Source organism: Podarcis erhardii (assembly GCF_964252035.2).
Source record: "Podarcis erhardii genome assembly, chromosome: 1".
NCBI lineage: Eukaryota > Metazoa > Chordata > Lepidosauria > Squamata > Lacertidae > Podarcis > Podarcis erhardii.
The window spans coordinates 16,176,227-16,199,695 of NC_138497.1; the positions used below are offsets into that span (position 1 = coordinate 16,176,227).

Sequence of the window (23,469 nt, forward strand, 5' to 3'; positions counted from 1 at the left end):
AGTGGTGCTTCAGATTAAGAACAGTTTCAGGTTAAGAACGGACCTCCAGAACGAATTAAGTACTTAACTGGAGGTACCACTGTATACAATATCCAAAAAGAAAAAACATAAACAAAATAAAATAAATCCACCAGCCTGTTTAACTTCCCTCCACCACTACATGTCTTCTCTAGAATCAATTTTACCCTTATCATTGCATTCTGATTGTTTTTATTTTCTCTCTATATATGTCATTGATAATTTATTGTTTTGATGCATTTACATTCTTAATCTAGGCATATTAGCATGTCTTTTTTAGAGCAATATTTTGTCATATATTCATCAAAGCATTGCCATTCATTTTTTAGTTTTTGATTTGACTGCTGTCATATGGATGCTGTTAATTTAGCCAATTTTAAATTTGAGAATCCATTCCTCCTTGGTAGGTAGTTCTTTAGCTTTCCATTTAGATGCTATTACTATCCTAGCTGCGGTGGTCGTGTATAAGAAAATTCTTTTTTCCGATTTTGGTATTTCTTTTCCTAAAGAAATCCTTGCAGTTGGCATTCATGCAGATGTGAAGAAGTTGCATAGTACATGGTTGGCATGCACCTGTCTAGAGAGACAGTGGAGTGCGCCTCCGAGAGTGAAGTCAAACCGCTGTGTTAGCAGCACCGAAGTGACGTCCCTGGGGCGCAATGGAAAGCCTGGGCTCCCCAGATGACAAGCCCTGCCCCCCCCCATCCTCTCAGCCTGGCTGATATGGTCCAAAGGAAAACAAAGCAATACATTTGGCACCAGCTTGGCTGCAGGAGTTGCTGGAAGGAGGCGTACAAGGCACCATCCAAAAATCTTAAGGACTCCCCTCTGGATTTGTGTAGGGCAGAGCCATAGCCCCGGGTGAAGTCTCCACAGGGGCACCATTGAGGCTCCCAGTCTGTGTTTGCGTATGCAAATGTGCATGGAGGTGTGTGCCAAACTGGGTCTTTGACCTGGGTGGATAAAAGCCTAGTTTCATCCCTGGTGTATGGTTTGCTCCTTAGCCTTTTCTGCTCTCAAAGATGTCGAGAGTGGATTTCAGGCTCTTTATTCAGCTCATAGTGTTGAGGAGGAATGAATGTTTCCCCAGAATGTCTGCTTTATATACATTATACAGTGGTGCCTTGCAAGACGAAAAGAATCCGTTCCGCGATTCTCTTCGTCTAGCGGTTTTTTCGTCTTGCGAAGCAAGCCCACTGACAGCTTAGCGGATTAGCGCTATTAGCGGTCTAGAGGCTTTTAGCAATCAGCTGTTAAGCGGCTTATCAGCGGAACAGCTGATAAGCGGTTTAGCGGCTTAGGAAAGGGGGGGAGCGGAAAAAACCCGCGGGAACTCACAAGATTTTTTCATCTTGCAAAGCAACCCCATAGAGAAATTCGTTTAGCGAAGCGCCTCCAAAACGGAAAACCCTTTCGTCTAGCGGGTTTTCCGTCTTGTGAGGCATTCGTCTTGCGGGGCACCACTGTATACACAATGGGCCCCACGTGATTGGCTAATTCCGGGATTCTCCTGTAGGCCAATCAGGTTGCGGATTCACTTCCACCTGGAGCTGGATTGAGTGGCTCCTGTGGACCAATCAGAATGCTGCATTCAGGATCCTATTGTTCTAGGACCAATCAGACTGCTGCATTCTGAATCCTAATATTCTAGGACCAATCAGACTGCTGCATTTTCGATCCTCAGTACATAACAATGTCCCAAAAGGAAGCAGAGGTTTGGGTCAGAGTTTTTCTTCTCCTAGATGGGCTTCCTTCCCAGGTTGATGAGCCCCATCTGCCCCTTACTTCCCTCTACAGCACATGCAGAAACTGCCTTATCTAGGGCTGGATTTAGTTTTGATGAGGCCCTGAGCTACTGAAAGTAATAGGGCCCTTTGTATGCCCAGCTGTCCTTTGTCAACAACAAATTGTCGCTGTCTTTTGTGTTGAATATATGCTATATGGTAATTTATGGACCTAATAGGTATCTAAAGCCATTTGTACAAAACAAAATAGGAGCCTACACAACACAAAAAACTGTTGCTGTATGTAGGTTTTATTTTATTTGTTTTTTAATCTTATATTTTGGAAATGTACATCCAGGTGTTTTTTTCCTTTAAATTTTTGGGGGGCCCAAGAGAGTGAGGCCCTAAGCTATAGCTTGTTTAGCTTATACATAAATCCGGCACTGGCCTTATCTACTGTTGGGCCCAATACTGGTCTTATCTTTTCAATCTGTCTTTGCATGCAGGGGGAAGTCTCTAATTCACTGAGGGTTTGAGACCCATCAGCTACCAGCACCTGGTTTAGCTGACTAGTCAAATGGGCTTCCTGGGCTGTGTCCACTGTCGCAATGCTGGCAGCTTATAGAAGCCGAAATGGAAGACCAGAAGAAGGCATCATGTGGCTTTTTCCAGATCAAGAAGTGCAGGCAGACTGACAGGCCACAGAGCACTGAAGAAAAACAGGAAAGAAAAAGGCACATCTCTCTTGACTGCCTCGAAGCTCAAGGTAAGCTCAAAATCCTGCGCCCACAGAAATGCTAAAGATAATCTAAACTGCCTTGAGAACGAAGGAGGAAAATGGAAGTCTTTTTTCTCAGGGAAGGAAACTTCTGGGAAACTGGTGGACACGTTTTGGCTCAGTGCTTATTCATATGGCATATCATATGGTTCAAAAGTAGCCACATAGATATGGCATGCTCTGGTCCATGGGGTCCTGGCGTGCTCTGGTCCATGGGGTCACGAAGAGTCGGACACAACTAAACGAGATATGGCATAATACCAACTAAAATTTAATTGTTAAGTGCATACCTTTGGTCAAGGAAACCAGCCCCATTTGTGGCTGTCTATATCATCACAACAGTACCAGAATGGTATTGTACTGACAACAGTCTTATCATTACGATCAAAAGTGGCTGCGTGTGAGTGACCTTGGGCGAAAGAAAGTCACCGCTAATCCTCAAACTCATCTTCTGTTCCTATTAGCACAATGTTCCGAAGGTTCAGATTTCATTCTCCATTAAGGTGAATGCACTGTGGAATGGTTGCCAGGCGGAAGGGCTCTGCTGACTCCACCCCCTTCCAATTACTACTCTGTGTTCAATGGGGGCTGCCCTTGGAAACAGCTCAGAAACGTCAGCTGGTCTCCAAATGCAGCAGCCTGGGTTTTTTTTACCCTGGGTAGGTCAACAAGGATTTTAAACTGTTTCTCTCAGAACTGCGTTAATCAAGGGTTATTTTGGCCTGGGGTCTGAAGCTCAATTTTAGACGCTGGTTTTGGCATTTCCTAAGTTTTGCCAGACCAAATAAATGAAATTTACTTCATAGCTTTGTTTGGATTGCATTGACCTACTTTCAGTGGGGAATGTACAATGCTATTTGCCTCAGTCTAGGTTTCCACATAGAGCTTGGCAAACACTCTGAATGATACACTTTCCTAACACATTCCAAGGCCAGATTATAGCACATATTGAAGTTCCTGTTTGCACTGGCTCAGCCTCCCCAACACTGAGCATGCCACCCCTGTAAACTTTCCCTGGGTGCCTGGATTGGACACCCAGCCTCCCTGCGGTTCTGAACAGAGCTTATCTCTGTGAGTGAGTGTAACAGTGCCTCCTTCTTCCCACCCCCCGCTTGATTGGGGACTTGCACCATTTTGCGGTCTGGTCTTTCTTGCTGCTCTTGGTAGCCATTTTTTTGTTGTTGTTGTTATGTCACATCCCTACAGCAACATTTCCGGGACCACGGCACTTCCTCAAAATTCCAAATGTGTCAACTGGCCCCCCAAAGGTTGGCAGAGCTGCACAGGGCCAAATTCCGTTGAAATCAGGAGGACTGATTTCCAGGACTGTCACCTGGTTAATTAATCTTAGCTGATTTATTAAATTGGATAGAAAGCAATACTTCTGAAGGAAAAATGCACACTTTCCTCTTTTTTATATATATGGTGTCCATTTAGCAGAGTGTTTCTCAACCTGTGGGTCCCCAGATGTTGTTGGACTACAACTCCCATCATTCCTAGCCAGCATGACCAGTGGTCAGGGATGATGGGAGTTGTAGTCCAACAACATCTGGGAACCCACAGTGAGTTACTGTATGTGCTGCTGAAAGGTCACTCACAACCCAACATGTAAAAGGTAAAGGGTTAGGTCCAGTCGTGGCCGACTCTGGGGTTGCAGCGCTCATCTCGCTTTATTGGCCGAGGGAGCCGGTGTACAGATTCCGGGTCCTGTGGCCAGCATGACTAAGCTGCTTCTGGTGAACAAGAGCAGCGCACGGAAACGCTGTTTACCTTCCCGCAGGAGCAGTACCTATTTATCTACTTGCACTTTGATGTGCTTTCGAACTGCTAGGTTGGCAGGAGCAGGGACCAAGCAATGGGAGCTCACCCCATTGTGGGGGTTCGAACCATCAACCTGATGGTTGTCCTAGGCTCTGTGGTTTAACCCACAGCGCCACCCGCGTCCCACAACCCAACATACTTCTGAGCAAACATGCTTGGAATAAGACTGCAAGAATGCTTTCATGAGCAACCTTCAAAACACCTTCTAGTCAACCGTACAAACCCACTTGTGAGCACCGTGACCACAAGTAGGACAGACCTGGTTTTAAAGAGGTTGTGCATTCAATCCAAGCAATATAGGTTTTAGTTCCATTTTTCAGGCAACGGGAATACACACACAAAACCACACACCCTTAAAAAAAATCTAAGTATAATTCCTGGGCACAGCCCAAATGTCACAGTCTTAATCATTAATTTCAGGTTCTAGGCAACGGATTGTCCCTGGGGCGAACCCTGAGGTGTGTCACCTTTCTTCCCACTTTCAGACACGACGCACAACTGCTCACGCTGAATGTGGAGAACAACAACAACAACCACCCTCCCGCGCCCAGCAAGGGCACCTCTGCGCGCCTCCCTGTGCGTAGAGGTCAAACTAAACCCCTGCTCTTCCTGATAGATTTCGGAAGAGCTCTTCTCCATAGCGGAGGTGATGATGATTCACTGAATGCACACATGAAGTAAACAAATAAAAAGTCAGCAGCAGCAAAGTTGGATACTTGCAAGCCTGCAAAACCCCAAGAGGTGCGAGAGATTTGGAGAGAAGGGGAAGGAAGAGGATCCGCGCGCGCGCATGTGGAAGTTGGGCTCTCCCAACTGTGATGCGCCTGGGAGGGACCACCCTTGGCGGGGGGGGGGGGGTGCCACCCATGCCACCTGAGTCACCCCTTTCTTCCTGCCTCCCTCCGCGTCCTCGCTCGGTCTCCATGGCGCGCGCGCAGCCCGGCCAAGTTCCTTGGAACTTCGCCTCCCTCTGACGCAAACAATCGTCGCGGGGCGCCGGCCTCTCCTCCCTCGCAGCCAATGGGAAGTTGGGGGAGCCCCGGGCGGGGACCAATCCCGGGGCGCTGGACGCTTCCCCGGTCCGGACTGACCTTCCCCGGGCCGGAGGGGATAAAAGAGCCTAGAGGAGGCAGCCGAGGTTTGGCTGCTGCTGCGCGGTGCTGCCTCTCCTGCGCTCCGGGAAGGGAAGCGGCGATCCAGCTCTGCGCAAGCAGCGGAGGAGAGCGGGGAGGAGAGCGCAGGCCGCGGAGGAGCTGGCGGAGGGCCGGGCTGAGCTGCGTGTGGTTGCCGAGGGCGGAGAGCAGGAGCGAGAGGCGCAGCTCATTCATTGCAGCAGCAGCAGCAGGAAGCCGGCTCGGCTGTAAGGAGCCGGCAAGCGGCGTTGGCGCCCACGCGCAATTTCCCCTTTCCAAGTGCGAGGCGGCATCATCGCCGGCAGCGGAGGAGAGGTAAGGAGGATTCCGCTCGGGCTTCTTTCCCGTCGAGCAGCCGCTTCCCCTGGGCTCCGAGAGGCGTCCGTCCACCCGCAAGTGGGGCGGGCGACCCCTTTCTCTGCAAAAGCAGGAGGCGTAAGGGGAGATCTGGGGCGAAGGAGGAGAGAATTGGGGGCGCGGGAGGCGAAGGTGGAGATCTGGGAAGAGAAGGGGGCGCCTCGAAATGATGCGGGGGAATCGTAGAATTGTCAAGCTGGAAGGGACCCTCAAGGATCAACTAGTCCAGCCCCCCCTGCAATGCAGGAATCGCAACGGGAAGAATCCAGGACAGTGATGGCCGTCCAACCTCTGCTTGAAAACCTCCAAGGAAGGAAGAAGGAGAGTTTGGGGGGCGGGGAGCTGCAGAGCCTGGGGTTGTGAGGAGTTTTCCATTCTGCTCTGAAGCCTTGGCCTTGGAGATCATTCTCCTAAAAGTAATAAGGTCCTCTCCAGAATGCCATGGGGCAGGAGAGAGAATTTGCCAAGCAAGGAGGGGAGCAGGACTCCTGAGCTTGGAGGTGAGGAGAGGTGGAGGGCCTGGAGAGGGGAGCCTGGGCTTGTGTTGGAAGAAAGGCGAAGGCAGCAAGGAGGAGGTGGCTGGAGAAGGTGGGGAGAGCCTAGATCATGGGGCTGTAGCATCTGGAAAGACAAAGTTGTGGCATTTGGTCTGGAATGGAGAAGGGCTGTAGCTCGGTGGCAGAGCATCTGCCTGGCATGCAGAACGTCGCAGGTTCAATCCCCAACATTTCCAGGTATGGCTGAGAGAGACACCCTCCCTGAAACCCTGGAGCTCCACTACTGGTCAGTGTGGGCAATACTGAGCTAGATGGACCAAGCAGCTGCCTCACACTGAAAGCACTTGGGGCCCCTCAAAATGACCGAACTGGCCAATGGAGAGTGCACATTGAGTGAGTTTTTGTGGTAAATCGCACAACTCAAACCATGTTCACCTCAGCTGCCAGAATGCAACCAGATTTGGCAGCGGGGTGAGGCTGGCGGTGTGGCAGCTTCATAGTTGAGTGCAGTCGCACACCCAGCTCACTGCACACTGTATTTTTGCATCGCTACACTCAACTGGGGTTCTCAGGGACGCCAGCTTGGTCATGTGAACTGAGGCTCCTGTCACAGGCCTGCCAGCTGATTCACTGTGACACCGCTTCATAGTTTGTCCCTTCCGACCAACGACCGAGGTGACGGTCTCCGTTGTTTCATAGCAAGCTTCTCTGAGCCAGGAAGCGAGTACCTTTCAACTTCTCAGCAAGCGCCAGTATGACAGAAAACTGTGTTTCTGAGTTGGCTGGCAGAGTTCCTTCATCTCAGGGGTATCAATAGGAAGAGAGATAATCCTCCTGAGCTGGGCTCAAAAGATGCCAGAAAGGAGAATATCCTTCTAAAAAGCAACAACTTTTGCCCCATTAGGTGCTTGGGAAACCCACGAGCTCCAAAGCCCGTAAAGCAGCCCTTTTCCAAACGGCTGTCTCCAGTGGTCAGTCGAGTCTACCTCACAGGGTTGTTGTTGGGGTTTAAATGAGGAGAACCATGGATATGGCACCTTGAGCTCAATGGACAAAAAGGTGGGATATAAATTCAATAATAAATAAATATATTTTTAAAAGTTGCCTTCCAGGGAGCCTCCCCCACCCCTGCACTCACTCCACAAACTTTGGCATCATCTCCTGCACACACACACACACACACACACACACAGCAAGCCAATACATTGGGAGAGCACTGGGTTGTTGTCAAGAGTTGCTACAAGGAAGAAAATAAATAAATGGGAAGTCACGTTACTGCATGTGTTATACTGATTGGGAATCTGGGAGTGCAGAGGGAGCGTAGGGAAGATTTGTAGATTGCTACCTTTCTGAATTTTAAATCTGCACAAATTCTGGGTTTCGGATGCATGGAGCTCGAGCAGCCCATTGAGGTTCCACAAAGACAGAGGAGCAAATGAAGCTGCCTTATACCATAGAATTGTAGAGTTGGGATGCCAAGAGTCACTAACAAGTGTGGTGTAGTGGTGAAGAGCGGTGGACTCGTAATCTGGTGAACTGGGTTCGCGTCCCCGCTCCTCCACATGCAGCTGCTGGGTGACCTTGGGCCAGTCACACTTCTCTGAAGTCTCTCAGCCCCACTCACCTCACAGAGTGTTTGTTGTGGGGGAGGAAGGGAAAGGAGATTGTTAGCCGCTTGGAGACTCCTTCGGGTAGTGATAAAGCGGGATATCAAATCCAAACTCTTCTTCAAGTCCAAGCTCCTGCTAAACAGGAATATAAACTGAAGCCTCCACGACAGATGGCCATCCAATCTCTGCTTTAAAAAACTCCCAAGGAAGGAAGAGTCCAAATTAAAGCATTGGTTTATCTAGCTCAGTATTGCTTACACTGGTTCGGAGGCAGACAATCCAGCTCATCTGTTGTCTACACACTGCCTGGTAGCAGCTCTCTAGCTTTCAGACATTTCCAATCTGACCTGGAGATACTGGGGATTGAACCCAAGACTATTTTGCATGCATGTTCTGCCGCTGAGCCACAGCCCTTCCGCCAATTTGCTTCGCCATGTCAAGAACTGTGGTTCTGAAGCTCATATCGTTCTGAGAGCTTCAGTTGTAATTCTCATTCAGTGTTTGACGTGCTGTTTATGCCTCAAGCTTTGAATTTCATAACCTATCTTTTGCCTCTTTGGGGGTCAAAGCAAACTGATCTCCCACTATTTTTCGTGCCCATTAATGATAAATGCCTGCTCAATAGAGTTTGGCGCAATCTAAGGATGTTGCAAGGCATGCTCTTCATTCTGTTATACCAGGAATTTCCAGTCAATGAAGTTGACGTCGGTCACATTTACACATGTTACCTTTATAGCACTTGGAACAGTCTTGGCTTCCCCCAAAGAACTCCGGGAGCTGTAGTTTGTTATAGGTGCTACGATTCCCATAGTTCCCTGGGAAGAAGGACTCACTGTTAAACCACTCTTATTTCCTAACATTTCTCAACACCTTTCACAAGCTACAGCTCCCCAAATTATTCAGGGGAAACCATGGTGATTTGAAGGGGTATCCCAGTGCTTTAAATGGGTGGTGTGAATGTGACCATAGATAGCTTTGTTAGTTAAATCAAAATACATGTCCTGTGTCTTTTTTTTGGGGGGGGGAGTAATATTCCTTATCCTATCCTAGGAAACCTCAAGGGCAATGGCCCTGAACAGATCTTTGCCTACAAGTTGTTTAGATTCCTGGTGTCCGGTAAAAGCTAACTTTGCAGTTTTCAGTTTCACCTGCCTTAAGGGAAGTTGTTTGCAGTCCGGACCAGATTTAAGCTGCCCTGTTTGTTCAACCAGCTCTTCCCTCCCCGTTTTATTATATTTTTTTAAAAGGGACATGGGGTAGTGGGGGGAGGAGAGGAAAGTTAATTGCTAACTGTTGTGCTGAAAATTAGGAGGCACAAGAGGTGAAAGGATGAGGGGAGAAGTGTCCTTGCAGACTTTTTGGGGGGTTTAGGCAATTATTATCTAGAGCTGCTTAAGATTCTGCTGCAGAAAGGAGGACATTGCAGACAGTGGCTAAATCAGCCAGAGGGTTTGGTGGGATGCACAAGTCCTGTGATCTTCAGATGGAGGGCGGCTTACAAATTTAATAAATAAAATAGCATAAAATTAAAAGTCCATTGTGATGTGGGAGGTGGGAAGGAAGGTTGAGGAGTTAGTAGAGGGAAAGAGAAGGCTCTCTGGACATCAACATTAAAAAAAACCCTGTAATTATTTAATTTTGAATTTATATCCCACCTTTTTGTCCATTGAGTTTAAGCTGGCATATGCATGGTTCTCCTCTTTCCTCATTGAACCCCCACAACAACCCTGTGAGGTAGGATAGACTGAGAGCAACTGGCCCAAGGTGGCCAAGTGAAGTTCACAGCTGGGTGGGGATTTGAACCCTCGTCTCCCAGGTTCTAGTCCAGCACTCTAACCACTGTGCTACGTCTACTTAGGATTGCAGCCCCACCATAGAGTGATGCTTAATAACTTTTATAATTTAGAGCAGGCATAGGCAAGCTCCAGCCCTCCAAATGTTTGGGACTACAATTTCCACCATCCCTGACCAGTGGTCCTGTTAGCTAGGGATGATGGGAATTGTAGTCCCAAACATCTGGAGGGCCGGAGTTTGCCTATGCTTGATTTAGAGACTCCATTGCATGGCAGAGCTTTTATGCTAGCTTATCTAAATGCATTCCCCTCATCTATACTGTTTGGAAGGTTTCAAAAAAAAAATCCTCTCCCAGAACAGATTTTCTTCCTGTAATGAGAAAACACCAGATACAATACACCACATAATTTTGGGTTGCCCTCTTCTCAACACCCATCAGAGGTCTCCTAGTGACTCCCTTACAGCTCAAAATATCGATTTGCAGAGAGTCTGTAATCCAATATTTGTTGAGGGATGATACTCCCGAAACTATCAAGATAGTCTCGTGATACTTAGCCGAGATTTCTAAAGCTAAATCTAAAGTTGCCTGATTTATTTAATGGTGGTTATCTAGTCTTTTTATTGTATGTGTTTGAATTATCAATGTATTTGGATGACACTGCATGGTTTTATGATTTTACTGTTTTAACTTATGCCAATAAAGGCTAGTTAAAACTAAGTTACAGCAACACTGCTCCATCCTGGGTGGTGCTGGAACATAGGGAGCTGCCTTTGGCCGTGTGAAATCCTTGGTCCATCTAGCTCAGTATTGTCTGATCTACTTAGCCAGGTGGACGATCGGTCTGGCAGCTTTCTATAGTCCTGCGAACTCACTGGTAAACCCTTGGTAAACCACTTTTGCTCTCAGAAAGCCTTCTTTTGGAGTTGAAGGTGCCTTTGGCTTGGCCATACGGTTTGGGTACTGTTTGGGTACTGTACAGGTATTTTGAGAACTACACAAGAGTTGCTTGATGAAAGCACATGAATAAATACCATTACACTCAGTGGGGAGGGGGGACTTAGTGTTAGTTATAATAATTTTTATTTGTATCCCGCCCATCTGCCTAGGTTGCCCCAGCCACTCTGGGTGGCTTCCAACAAATATAAAAGCATAATGAAACACCAAACATTAACAGCTTCCCTATAGAGGGCTGCCTGCAGATGTCTTCTAAAGGTTCTGTCAACACCAACACTTTGAATTGTGCTTGGAAATGTACTGGGAGCCAGTATAGATCCTTCAGGACCGGTGTTATATGTTCTCGGAGGCCACTCCCAGTCACCAGCCTGGCAGCCACGTTCTGGATTAGTTGTAGTTTCCGAGTCACCTTCAAAAGTAGCCCCATGTAGAGCACATTGCAGTAGTCCAGGCGGGAGATAACCAGCGCATGTCATAAGGTCCAAACAACACATTATGGGAGAGTTCTGTGGTTGATCTCCTGCTTCTCAAAAAAAAAAAAAAAAATCATAAAAAACTGAGCAGCGTCAATCTGCTGATGTTTTTGTCTTTATTTTAATGCAGCTGGGCGTGGGGGTCTGAATTTGAACAGAACTATAGCACTGGGGAATTAAGGTGTTTTGACACACACACACACACACACACACACACACACACACACACACGATGTTTTCCTGGTCCAAATTGCCCTGCTCCCCAAGCTGCAGTTAGCTTTGCAAGATTGCCGGGGGGGGGGTGTGTGAAGTAAAACACACATTAAATTGGGAATAGCCAAAGTGGCACATTTCAGGTGTTGTTGGGCTGGAGTTCCCATCTTCCATGACCGGTGGCCTTTGTGTGCATGCACAACTTTTGTGTCAAAGAGCACCCTCTGATAAGAATTGTACAATGGGCTCAGAGGGGCAACGTCTGAGTGGGCAGCAGTGTGCTTGTGTGTCCTAATCATTGTGCTTCTTCCTTTCCCAGCATTCTCACCTCTCTTGGGCCTTCATGAAGAAACGGCTTGGTAGACCATTGGGAAGCCACCTTCCTTGACGCGCCACCCCAGCGATGCCCTGGAACATCAAATGGCTGAGCAGCTACACCAGCCACAGCTCCCAGTCCCAGAAGCAATGCAAGAAGTCCTCCTTTGCCTTCTACCAAGCAGTGAGGGACCAGCTGCCCGTGTGGCTGTTGGAGGACATGAGGCGCATGGAGGCCTTCCACTGGCAGGAAGGGGGCAAAGTCAGCACCTACTCCCCTTCCGAGGCCCTCCTCTACGCCCTGGTGCATAACCACCAGCCTTACGCCCGCTACCTGCTGAGCCACTTCCCTCAGAGTGCCCTGGCTATCCCCAGCCTTCACTTCAGCTGCTGCCATTCCTCCGCTCCTCACTTGGCCATGGCTGTGCGCTACAACCGTGTCCAAATCCTTCTGGAGATCCTGAAGGCCATCAGAGACTTCCCGGCGAGCGAGCGGGCCAGCTATTTGGACCGCAGAGGGTGCAGCCGAGTGGAAGGAGGCAAGACGGCCCTCCATGTGGCTTGCGAGCTGGTGAGGCCTGAGTGTTTGCTCCTGCTGCTGGGCCACGGGGCCTCACCCTGCCTTGTTGACTGCACGGGGAACACGCCCTTGGACCTCCTCCTGCAGCAGATCTGGGAGAGCCCGGCCTCGAACCTGCGCACCAAGCTGCTTCTCCTGGACTCCCTCTTCCTCTTTGTGCCTCAGGGCTCCCACTGTGCCATGAAGGAGCAGCTGCTGCAGGACTCTGAGCAATGGGAGGACCTGCTGGGGAAGCCCAGGTTCCAGTGGCTGGCGGGCTTAGCGCCTCCCTCCCTCTTTGTGAGTTCCATGCAAGTCTTAATCGGGACCATTACGCCAGATCAGTTCCCAGAGGCGCTGGACGACCTGCCTTTGCCACACTTCCTGAAGCCCTTGGACCTGAAACTGAAGAGTTAAGAACTTCCCCCCCCCGGGATGTCCTTCCTTCGCAGTTCCCGCTTGCGTGATGAAAATAGGGCTCTCGGCTCTTGTGCGGAGAGCCGGTGTGTTTAATATAAAAACTGTGGGAGCGGGAGAAGCATTTGTTTTCATTAGAATTTGTTTTTTTAAAAGCCCTGACTGTGGTGTTGTCTTTTATTTGAATATGGTGGAATACCTGCAGAGCGTTTGAGAGGAAATGTTTTGCTTGATGGTGAAGTGCAGATATTAAAAGCAAACTTTGGCCCTCCAGATGCTGTTGGACTCAATGGCCAAGGGCTATGAGAATTGGAGGCTAGCAGTATTTGGAAGGCTACATGCTCCTCGTGCATGTCTGAAAAGGCAGCATAGGTGTTCAGAGCTGAGGCTAGCAGCCTAAATAATTAGATAAATCAGGGCTAGCCAACTTGCTGTCCTCAAGGCTTGGCTGGGCTCCAGCTTCCTATGTCCCTGCATGGTCATGATGGAGTCAGCAATGTAAACGGTACCAAGTAGGCCATTCCTGCAATGTGAAAATTGGCCGCTGCTGCAAGCCTTCACTTCATATTATACACTTCTACCTTAGATTATGAACGCCTTGGTACTTGGACGTTTTGGCTCCTGAACACCACAAACCCGAAAGTGAGTGTTTCGGTTTGCGAACGTTTTTTGGAACCCAAATGTCCAATGGGGCTTCCGATTGGCTGCAGGAGCTTCCTGCAGCCAATCAGAAGCCGTGCTTTGGTTTCCAAACATTTTGGAAGTCGAATAGACTTCCGGAACGGATTCCGTTCGACCTCCAAGGTACGACTGTATATCCTTTCTGTGTGATCTAGGCTCCTCTTTTAAGCACAAACACTGGTAATTCACAAAACGGTTCCAAACCTTATGGCGATTTCCCAGAGCGCTCATAAAAATGATTTGGATTGCACAATCCCTTTTCCATCCTTATCCTCAGAGGAGAAGGCTGTCCATGGCTATTCGTCATGATGGCAATTTTACCTCCAGCTCCAGAGACAACATGCCTCTCAAATACCATATGCTGGAGATGAGAGGTAGGGAGCGTGCCAGGGGGCACATGCCGTGTGGCTTTGCAAAGGCGTGGGGCTTTTAACCTTTGTTCTGATCCACACATAGGGCTTATGCGCCTGCCAGCACATCCACACCTCTCGGGAGTGCGTTCCACAGCAATTATATGGGGTTGGAATATCGTTTTAAAAATAATAATAATAATAATAATAATAATAATAATAATAATAATAATAATTTTTTATTTATACCCTGCCCTCCCCAGCCAAGGCCAGGCTCAGAACGGCTTACAAGCAATAATAAAAACAAGATGATTACAAACTTAAAAACAAAAATAAAAGATAACATTAAAATAATGGAACATTAAAATATTAAAATGTAGCCTCATCGCAGGAGGAGAAGGAAAAGAAAAGAAAAGAAAAGAAAAACATAGACGTGGAACCATGGGGTGCATTCCAGAGAGGGCGAACATGGAGGAATATTTATATTGCATCAAAACACAGTTGTTAGGTTATTATAAATAACTAATCCACCTGGTCCCCGAATGCATTCTTTTATCTCCCCTCCCCCTTTCGTATTCCAGTACTTTGCAAAAGATGCCCATTTGCCGTTAAGAGATTTGTTACTTTATCTGCCTTCGGCTGGATGTGAATAACAGCACAGCCCATAGAAAGAGAAAAGCACAGAGGGTTTGGGTTGAAGGAAGATGCTTTGTGTAGGCAATTGATCCATATTAGCTCATCATCCCCAGTTCCACCTTGAGATGCCAAGTATCACACCTGGGGGGCCTCTTGCAAGCCAGGCATGTTTCCCACAACTGACCTGTCAGCAATTCAAATCAGTGGAATCTGAGAAACTGATGCTTTGATCCAGCTGAACATGCATGCATCTGCCAGGGATAGATAATCAGCAATAGCGCTGTTGTGATGTCCCCCCTCGTTCATGAGTAGCAGCTTGGCAGCATCACTGATATATAGACCAGGGCAATGTGTGCACATTCCCAGCAAAGGAACATTATCTACAGGCTCAATGTGGTGCCTTCCATAGTTCCAGTTACAGATAGGTAGCCGTGTTGGTCTGCCATAGTCAAAACAAAACAAATTCCTTCCAGTAGCACCTTAAAGACCAACTAAGTCAGTTCTTGGTATGAGCTTTCGTGTGCATGCACACGTATCTGAAGAAGTGTGCATGCACACGAAAGCTCATACCAAGAACTGACTTAGTTGGTCTTTAAGGTGCTACTGGAAGGAATTTGTTTTGTATTATCTACAGGATTCATTTGCATGTGTGGTTCGTCCCCCATTTATAAAGAGGTGAATGGAAGAGGTGCTAAAGGATTCTGCAGTCCTGTGGGTGTTTGCAGTGGTTCAGGAGTGGCATATTGGCTAATCTGCCAGCCTGAAATCACTTAACACAGGATAGGATGGAGGGACAGTACCATACCACTTACCACTTCAAGCTTCCCGTCCAGGGGTTTCTGTGCTATTTAACTTAACACCTGCTTCAAAAATGGCAGATTCTTAGACTCAACCTTTAATTAGCTCCACTCCCCCTCCCCCCCTTTTTTTGCAAAATCAGTATCACCACAGATTTCCCTTTTCCTAGGAAGCAGAAAGTGACTAATAAAAGATAAAGGTAAAGGGACTCCTGACCATTAGATCCAGTCGCGGACGACTCTAGGGTTGCGGCGCTCATCTCACTCTACTGGCTGAGGGAGCCGGCGTACAGCTTCCGGGTCATGTGGCCAGCATGACTTAGCCACTTCTGGCAAACCAGAGCAGCGCACGGAAACACCGTTTACCTTCCCGCCGGAGCGGTACCTATTTATCTACTTGCACTTGGACATGCTTTCGAACTGCTAGGTTGGCAGGAGCAGGGACTGAGCAACGGGAGCTCGCCCCGTCGCGGGGGTTCAAACTGCCAACCTTCTGATCGGCAAGCCGTAGGCTCTGTGATTCAGACCACAGCGCCAGGGTTGCCATATTTCAAAAAGTAAAAACCAGTTCACCCCAAAGTTTTTTTGGAAGACCCCCCCCCCAAAAAAAACATTTTTAGACAACTGAACTGCCAAAGATCAAAGCGCCACCTTTCAGAAATTCCCCCGGATGTCAATTCCGCCTTTGAAATCCTGGTAATGTCCAGGCATATGGCAGCCCTATAAAAGAGATCTTGCCAAATGCTGGAAAGAGTTGCTAAATAAATAAATAAATAAATAAATTTTTGAGAAATGCAGATGCTGGCCACATTCACACCAGGCCTTTAAAGCACTATGGTACCTCTTTAAAGATTCGCAGTTTCCTCCAAATAATTCTGGGAGCTTTGGTTTGTGAAGAGTGCTGAGGGTTGTTAAGAGACCCCTATTCCCTTCAGAACTGCAGCTCTCAAAGTTGCCTGTCAAGATGGCAACTTAAGATTGGTTATTCAGCTACTCTGGGAATTGTAGCTCTGGGAGGGGAATAGGGGTCTCCCCTAACAGCTCTCAGTAGCACCCTTCACAAACTGCAACTCCCAGAATTATTGGGGGGCGGGGGCGAGAATCCTGACTGTTTAAAGCGATCTCAGAGCGCTTTATATGTGCAGTGTTAATGTGGTTGCTGTGGCTTCAGTTACTAAGCCCTCTTGATTCTTAACTCTACCCTTCTCTACCCTTCCTCCTCTGCTTAACACTCACCCAGAAAAAGCACTACTCATCTGAAAAGCTTGCTCACTCTTTCATAAGAATTTGGTTGGTCGCGGAATTCGGAATGCTCCCAAAATAAAAGTGTACCCTTCAGTACCCGCAAGAAAAAAAGCACTGATTTTAACCGTACCGTAATTTCTCTGCTCAGTTTTATTTCAGATCCTTCAAGTGTCCCTATTTTCCAGGGACAGTCCTGGATTTACAGAGGCTGTCCCAGTTTCTGATTTGATGCCAGAATGTCCCGCTTTTCCTTAGGGCAGGGGTGCCCAAACTTTTTTCAAAGAGGGCCAGATTGGATGAAGTGAACATGCGTGAGGGCCGGCCAAAGTTCTTGAGCTTTTTTCAGGATTGAAGTTGTTGAACCTTTTTTAAAGATTTGACCCCAATCAATAAACTGCCACAGGAGCCAGATATAACTGCCCAGGGGGGCGGATTAGGCCCCCCAAAACAGACTTTGTACATGCCTGCCTTAGGGTGTCCCTGTTTTCATCAGAGAAATGTTGGAGGGTATGGAGTTATGCGACCCCTGAGCCAAGGAGATAAGTAACTACAATTCTTAGAAGACATCTGAAGGCAGCCCTGTATAGGGAAGTGTTTTTTTTTTTTTTTAAGTAATGTTTTATTATGCTTGTTGCTCAGTCTGTAGAGCACGACACTCTTAATCTCAAGTTCATGGGTTCGAGTCCCATGCTGCGCAGAAGATTCCTGCATTGCAGGGGGTTGGGCTAGATGACTCTGGGGAGACGATTCCAACTCTATAATTCTATGATTCTACTCCCCCGGATCCTCGTTAGGATCCGGAATTCATTAATGCTTTGTAAAGGTGCTGGGACTGCCAAAGGCTTTGAACAAGAGCCCTACTGTTCTGACACGGAGTATTACCTCACAAGCAGCGATTCTGTTTCCTAACACTTGACAGCATGCCCAAATCGGGCCTTTCAAAGGGGTCACTCATCGTCATCATCACCCCTTTCTGCAGGGGTTGCTGGCTGGAAAAGAAAGGGGGGGAAAGGCAGCTAATGCCCATTATACAGCTGCTGTCATGCTTAATAAAGCTATCTGGGGTTGCTATGTCAACCAAACTAATGGGCACCAAGGCCAGCTTCCAAAAATGGCCGCCACAGAGCAAGAAAGGGAAAGGGAGAAATCTCCTTCGCCTACAAAAGAAAGAGAAATATACTTTTATTTTAGTCAGGATTCATCAAGGGTATATTTCAATCCCGTTTCCAATCAATTCAGCCCTGGAATATGTGAAGACTATGTCTAGGAAGAAAAGAGTTACTCTGACCATGTGCAAAGTATCTCTCCTTCACCACTGAGTATTCGTCGTCAAAATGCACACACCCATGGCAGACGTTTCCGGTGCTGAGCTGATTGTATATTTATTTAATTAACAAGATTGATATGCCATTTAATCATCAAAACCTGGAAGCAGTTTATATAAAATATACATAAAAATTACCGATGAAAGCAAAAATGATTTAGCCTAAAAAACATATATTCCCAAATAAAATACCAGCATTTTTTTTTAAAAAAACATACCTTATAAAAGACATACAAAAAGGCCTATGAAATTTACATGTCTGGGGAGGTTTTCTTCAACAAAATTATTTTTTAGCAGGAGCTGGAAGAAGTACAGTGAAGGTGTCTGACTAATCAAGGGGCAACAAATCCCATAAACTGTGACTCTTTCCCACCCTACCATATATGGGGGGAAAAAATGAGAATTGCAATGATAGAACACTGTTCTGTTTCTTGCGTAAAATTGGGAATCATTTTGAAAATCTAGTTTCCAAACGACATGGAAGGAGGCTGGAAGGCAATAAGATCTCTGATTTAATAATAATAATAATAATAATAATAATAATAATAATAATGGCTTTTAATTGTGTGTTTTGTATGCATAATGTTGCAAACTTCTGTGGTGTTCTTTATGGCTAGCAGTATATAAATATTAACGATTTCAATAAATAAAAAGCGGGATGGCGAATCCCTTTGCAGACATAACAGAAGATTAATTAAGGAAATCTTGATCCCTCAAGTCTAGTCTCAGGATTGAGGGAGTCATATGCATTTGAAGAGAACAGGCCAGCCAACATCACAACTAGTTTTGCCTATTATACCGCGTACTTCCCACTACGTATCAGTCAGAGGAAGGTTCTGGAATTGCCGCACAATTGGCCACAAGCAGCCTGCTCCTGGGACACTCTGCAATCGTTTCTACACAGTCTGGGGGTGGCGGCGTTTGACCTTGCCTGGCGGAGAAGTATTCCACTCAGCTGATTTCAGAAAACAGTTATCTTTCTAGGCCAAGAGGTGTTGCATCACTCGTCCCCTATCACATTCGCAGCCCAAAGGAAAAGGGGGGGGGGGAGCAGCAAAGCATAGAGATCAAGTGTCAGGCTCAGAGGAGAGGGAGATAGCAGTGTGTAGCTTAGACACGCTTGAACTCACGGAAATCCCCAAGCTTTATAAACACACTGAGATACTCTGCATGATTTTTGTACATGCATTGGGAGAAAAACCCACAACCTTGCCTACGGCGAAAACTATTTTTCCTTCTGCACCTTTTCTTTTAAGCTTGATTCACCTGCTGCCCTGTGATTAGGTAAAGTAAAGGTAAAGGGACCCCTGACTATTAGGTCCAGTTGTGGCCGACTCTGGGGTTGCGGTGCTCATCTCGCTTTATTGGCCGAGGGAGCCGGTGCACAGCTTCCGGGTCATGTGGCCAGCATGACTAAGCCACTTCTGGCGAACCAGAGCAGTGCACGGAAACGCCGTTTACCTTCCCGCTGGAGCACTACCTATTTATCTACTTGCACTTTGACGTGCTTTTGAACTGCTAGGTTGGCAGGAGCATTATGGGACAGAGCAACGGGAGCTCACCCCGTCGCGGGGATCCAAACCGCCGGCCTTCTGATCAGCAAGTCCTAGGCTCTGTGGTTTAACCCACAGCGCCACCCGCGTCCCGTGATTAGGTAGTTATCCTTAAAATAAAAATTTTAAAACGGCTTTTATCGACCCGTGGTTTTCTCCCAGGCCCTGACAAAAAGAACTCTCAGCCCAGTTCTCGAAACAGCATCTTGGACGTTTGCATGCGCAAGTGGAAAGAACATGACCAGGATATGTGCTGATGCTCCTCTGTTTGCAGGATCTTCGGAGTGGCACAGATGCTGCACAGTGGCCACAGCCTCTCTGTTTACATTGGAAGGGGGAAGAGGAGGTGGAGGGGTGGAAAGGGAGCTTGTGCGATTGTTCCAAGATTCCCCAGATGTTCTGCCTCCAAGGATGCCAAAGGTTTTTTGTAGAAACAGCTGTCATACTCTGGCAAGCCACTTATGTCATACCCACGCTGTAAATTTAAAGCACGTAGCTTCCTCCCTCCCCCCCCCCCGAATCCTGGGAAGTGTAGTTTGGGTTAAAGGTGCTGGGAATTGTAACTTTGTGAGAGATTAAGAATCCCAGGATTTTTGGGGGGAAAGTAATGTGCTTCAAATGTATTTTATATGTCTGGTTACAGGAAAGCCCTTTTAAGGGACAAAGGAAGTTGATTCAAATAGCCATAGAGGGCTGTCAACCAGCTATGTTGCCACTAAGCCACACATCACTTTTCCTTCGTTTGGGCAACGGATCAGACCAGCTGGCTGGCCAATACTACCCTGTTCTTTGGAGAAGGAGACGAAAAATATGTACAGAAAATGCGGCATTCCTTTTTCTCGTCTGCCTCTCGTTTCTACATCCTCTTGGCAAGGAATGACCCATCTGTCCCCTTCAATAAGTAACCTGGTTTATTCAGCCATGAAGAAATTCCTCCTTGGCCTCAATACACCATCACAGAAGATACTCAGATTGTGTTGTATTCAAGAAGAGCAAATTGACTGTACACTGGACAACCCAGCCTCCCCTCCCCTCTCTTCCTTTGGCCTCAGAGAAGCCTTGCTGCACACCTGAGTTAGAAATCACCAACCCTGTTTGATGAACCATTTCCATCACCAACACTTCTACATGCAGAAATCAAGGTTGAGCAGGTAACACAAGCCCGTGTCCCCTGTCAAATGAGAGAGGGGTGGCGGTGGTCCACAGATTGAACAAGAAGTGGGGGGGGGGCACACCACACAGCCAGACTAGGCCCACAGTTCAGACACCACTTTTGAACTTATATTTTGCATGTTTGCAACTTAGATAGTAGTTATAAACCTGCCTTCATTTTGCTACTGTAATTGGCTGGTTCCAGACCTAGATTATGTAAGTAAATACTACTTTTACTTCTTCACAAAACAATGTGTTTGACTGTTGCTTTTAAGGGGGAGAAAAGCTGTTTCTTCAGTTGACACACAACTTGGTTTGGCTTATTGGCAGAGCCACAATCGCTTAAAAATGAAATTCTGAATTTGGACACCCCCTGCCTTCCATATTCATTAGGGACCCCTTCAGACTGGTATTTTAATTTTGCAGCTGTATTCTGCAACCTGTCATTGATGCTGTAATTGTGCAGGATTTATACAGGAGCGTCCACACTGCTTTATTACTACTAGTTCTGCGATGCTCCCTCAGTTTTACCACATTCTTGCTGCCTGGAGAGGCACTCTTGCAATATAGTGCAACGAAAACAGGACAAAACAAAACAAACCCCTTGAACATTTAAAGTGATGGGATTTTAGCAGGGCGTGCACAGACTGGAAACAAAGCAGTAGGTCTGCCCCCAAAACTTTCAGGCAAACACAGTACTGAAAGGATCACCTATAACCACTCATATAACCATCATGAGCACAAGTCACTGTGAACACACAGTAAAAAGGATGTCTTTTGAGGGACCCTAAGACCCTAAGGGTGGCGCTGTGGGTTAAACCACAGAGCCTAGGACTTGCCAATCAGAAGGTCAGCGGTTCGAATCCCCGCAACAGGGTGAGCTCCCATTGCTCAGTCCCTGCTCCTGCCAACCTAGCAGTTCGAAAGCACATCAAAGTGCAAGTGGATAAATAGGTACCGTTCCTGCGGGAAGGTAAACGGTGTTTCCGTGCGCTGCTCTGGTTTGCCAGAAGTGGCTAAGTCATGCTGGCCACATGACCCAGAAGCTGTACGCCGGCTCCCTCGGCCAATAAAGTGAGATGAGCGCCGCAACCCCAGAGTCGGTCACGACTGGACCTAATGGTCAGGGGTCCCTTTACCTTTACCTTTAAGACCTGATATTCCTACCTCTCTCTGTAGAGGCTGAGTTGTACAGACTCAGTACCGGTTTGTTGCATCAGTCACAATCCTTGCAGCTAGAGATGCAAATCCAGCTGTTGCACAAGTAACTTTACCATTTGCATAATGTCTGTGGGTATGCAATAGTCCGGCCCAGCCAACTCGGTATCCAGCAAATTGACTCCAGAACAGGACAGGCTGTTTTTGCTGCTGCGTTGCTTTCTTGCTTGCACGGTCTGAAGGTCTGGAAAGCCTGTTTGTTCTGTTCACCGATTGCACAGACAAAGCTCTTTCTTGCAAGTACAAACATGCAGTCTTAATCAGCCACATACTCCATAGCCTTCTCTTTCTTTCTTTCTTTCTTTCTTTCTTTCTTTCTTTCTTTCTCTCCACCCTCCCTTCTTCGTTCTCTTTCTTCTTTGGCATCCTCTCATCGGGATCTTTATTAGGGTCCAGGGACTGAGAGGAGAAAGGAAAGCTCCCAGGTGAATGCTGGGAGGGGTTACTCCCTTCTGTGGGTGCTAAGGGTTAAGAACTACCTTTAAGAGAGGACTCTGTATTCTATTTGTAGCTGTTTTGGTTTATATATATATATATTTACACTAGTTTCCCATGATTTATTGTATTATTAAAAACTTTATTAAAAAATATTAGAATCATACAGTCGTAAGGGACCTCCAGGGTTCATCCAGTCCAACCCCCTGCCATGCCCAGTACCTGCTGCGCTCTGGCTGGTTTCATGTTCCAGTGAAATTTCTGCCATTAAGAGGCATCACCTGATTACCTCACACTACCAGCATTTCATTTGAAAAGTCCAAGACTCTTGCCAGGTATTTCCTTAAAGCAGGTGGAACCCGGGGCCTTCAAGCTGTGACTCCAATAATCCCTGTCCATTGGCCATATTGGCTAGGACTTATGGGAGTTGGAGAGCTAGCATCATCTGGAGGGTAACAGGCTCACCACCTCTGTCCTTAAGGCATGCCTACAATGATAAGCCTGTTCACATTAATCGGACGGACAATAAGAACAATACAGTGGTACCTCTGAATGCGAATGGGATCTGTTCCAGAGCCCCGTTCACATCCAGAGCAGAACGCAACCCGCGTCTGCGCGTGTGTGGGTCACGATTCGCTGCTTCTGCGCTTGCACAGAACATCATTTTGAGCGTCTGCGCATACGTGAGCAGCAAAACCCGGAAGTAATCCGTTCCGTTACTTCCAGGTTCCGCGGAACGCAACCTGAAAGCGCTCAACCTGAAGCGTTTTTAACCCAAGGTATGACTGTAATAATAATTTATTATTTATATCCCGCCCATCTGGCTGGGTTTCCCCAGTCACTCTGGGCAGCCTCCAACAGAACATTAAAATACAATAGTCTATTAAACATTACAAGCTTCCCTAAACAGGGCTGCTTTCAGATGTCTTCTAAAAGTCTGGTAGTTGTTTTGACATCTGGTGGGAGGGCGTTCCACAGGGCTGGTGCCACCACCGAGAAGGCCCTCTGCCTGGTTCCCTGTAACTCAGTGTTGCTGAGAGCAGATGAAATACATTCTGACCATGCTCAGAGGCTCCTTTTCCCGTTATTACAGGGTTGAGTCCTGGCACTGAAAAGCAGATGTGGAGCTCTGCTGTGCTGAGCCCTGGCTGAACCTTAGCTCTGGTCTTCTTCCTTATTCAGAATAAATCACAACACAGCTGGAGGCAGCTATGCTCCTGAATACCAGTTGCTGGAAACCGCAGGAGGAGAGAGTTTCTCTTGTGCTCGGATCCTGTTTGTTGGCCACTGTGAGAACAGGATGCTGGAGTAGATGGGCCCCTGGCCTGATCCAGCAGCAGGCTGATCTCAATTTCTTAATGCTGCAGTTTGCAAATTTTTAAAAATGGAATCTGCTCCAGCTGGGTAGTAGGAA

General features: G+C 47.3%; 1 protein-coding gene and 1 long non-coding RNA gene across 3 annotated transcripts; one reads left to right on the forward strand and one right to left on the reverse strand.

The window, feature by feature from the left end:
* Window positions 1-1,650: 1,650 nt before the first annotated feature.
* LOC309345037 lies at window positions 1,651-5,232 on the reverse strand. Its single transcript, XR_014157978.1, has 3 exons — window positions 4,809-5,232; window positions 1,706-2,451; window positions 1,651-1,665 (listed from the first exon to the last, which is right to left on the reverse strand). It is a non-coding gene; the product is annotated as an uncharacterized lncRNA (long non-coding RNA).
* Window positions 5,233-5,483: 251 nt separating this feature from the next.
* ANKRD9 (ankyrin repeat domain 9) lies at window positions 5,484-12,822 on the forward strand. 2 transcript variants are annotated; one of them, XM_081865576.1, is made up of 2 exons: window positions 5,484-5,789; window positions 11,693-12,822. In XM_081865576.1, the coding sequence occupies exon 2, from the start codon at window positions 11,777-11,779 to the stop codon at window positions 12,662-12,664; it is 888 nt and encodes a 295-aa protein (XP_081721702.1). In that variant the 5' UTR covers window positions 5,484-5,789; window positions 11,693-11,776; the 3' UTR covers window positions 12,665-12,822. The 2 variants fall into 2 exon arrangements, with proteins under 2 accessions (XP_081721702.1, XP_081721703.1); XM_081865577.1 differs by lacking the exon at window positions 5,484-5,789 and adding an exon at window positions 7,260-7,387.
* Window positions 12,823-23,469: the final 10,647 nt, after the last annotated feature.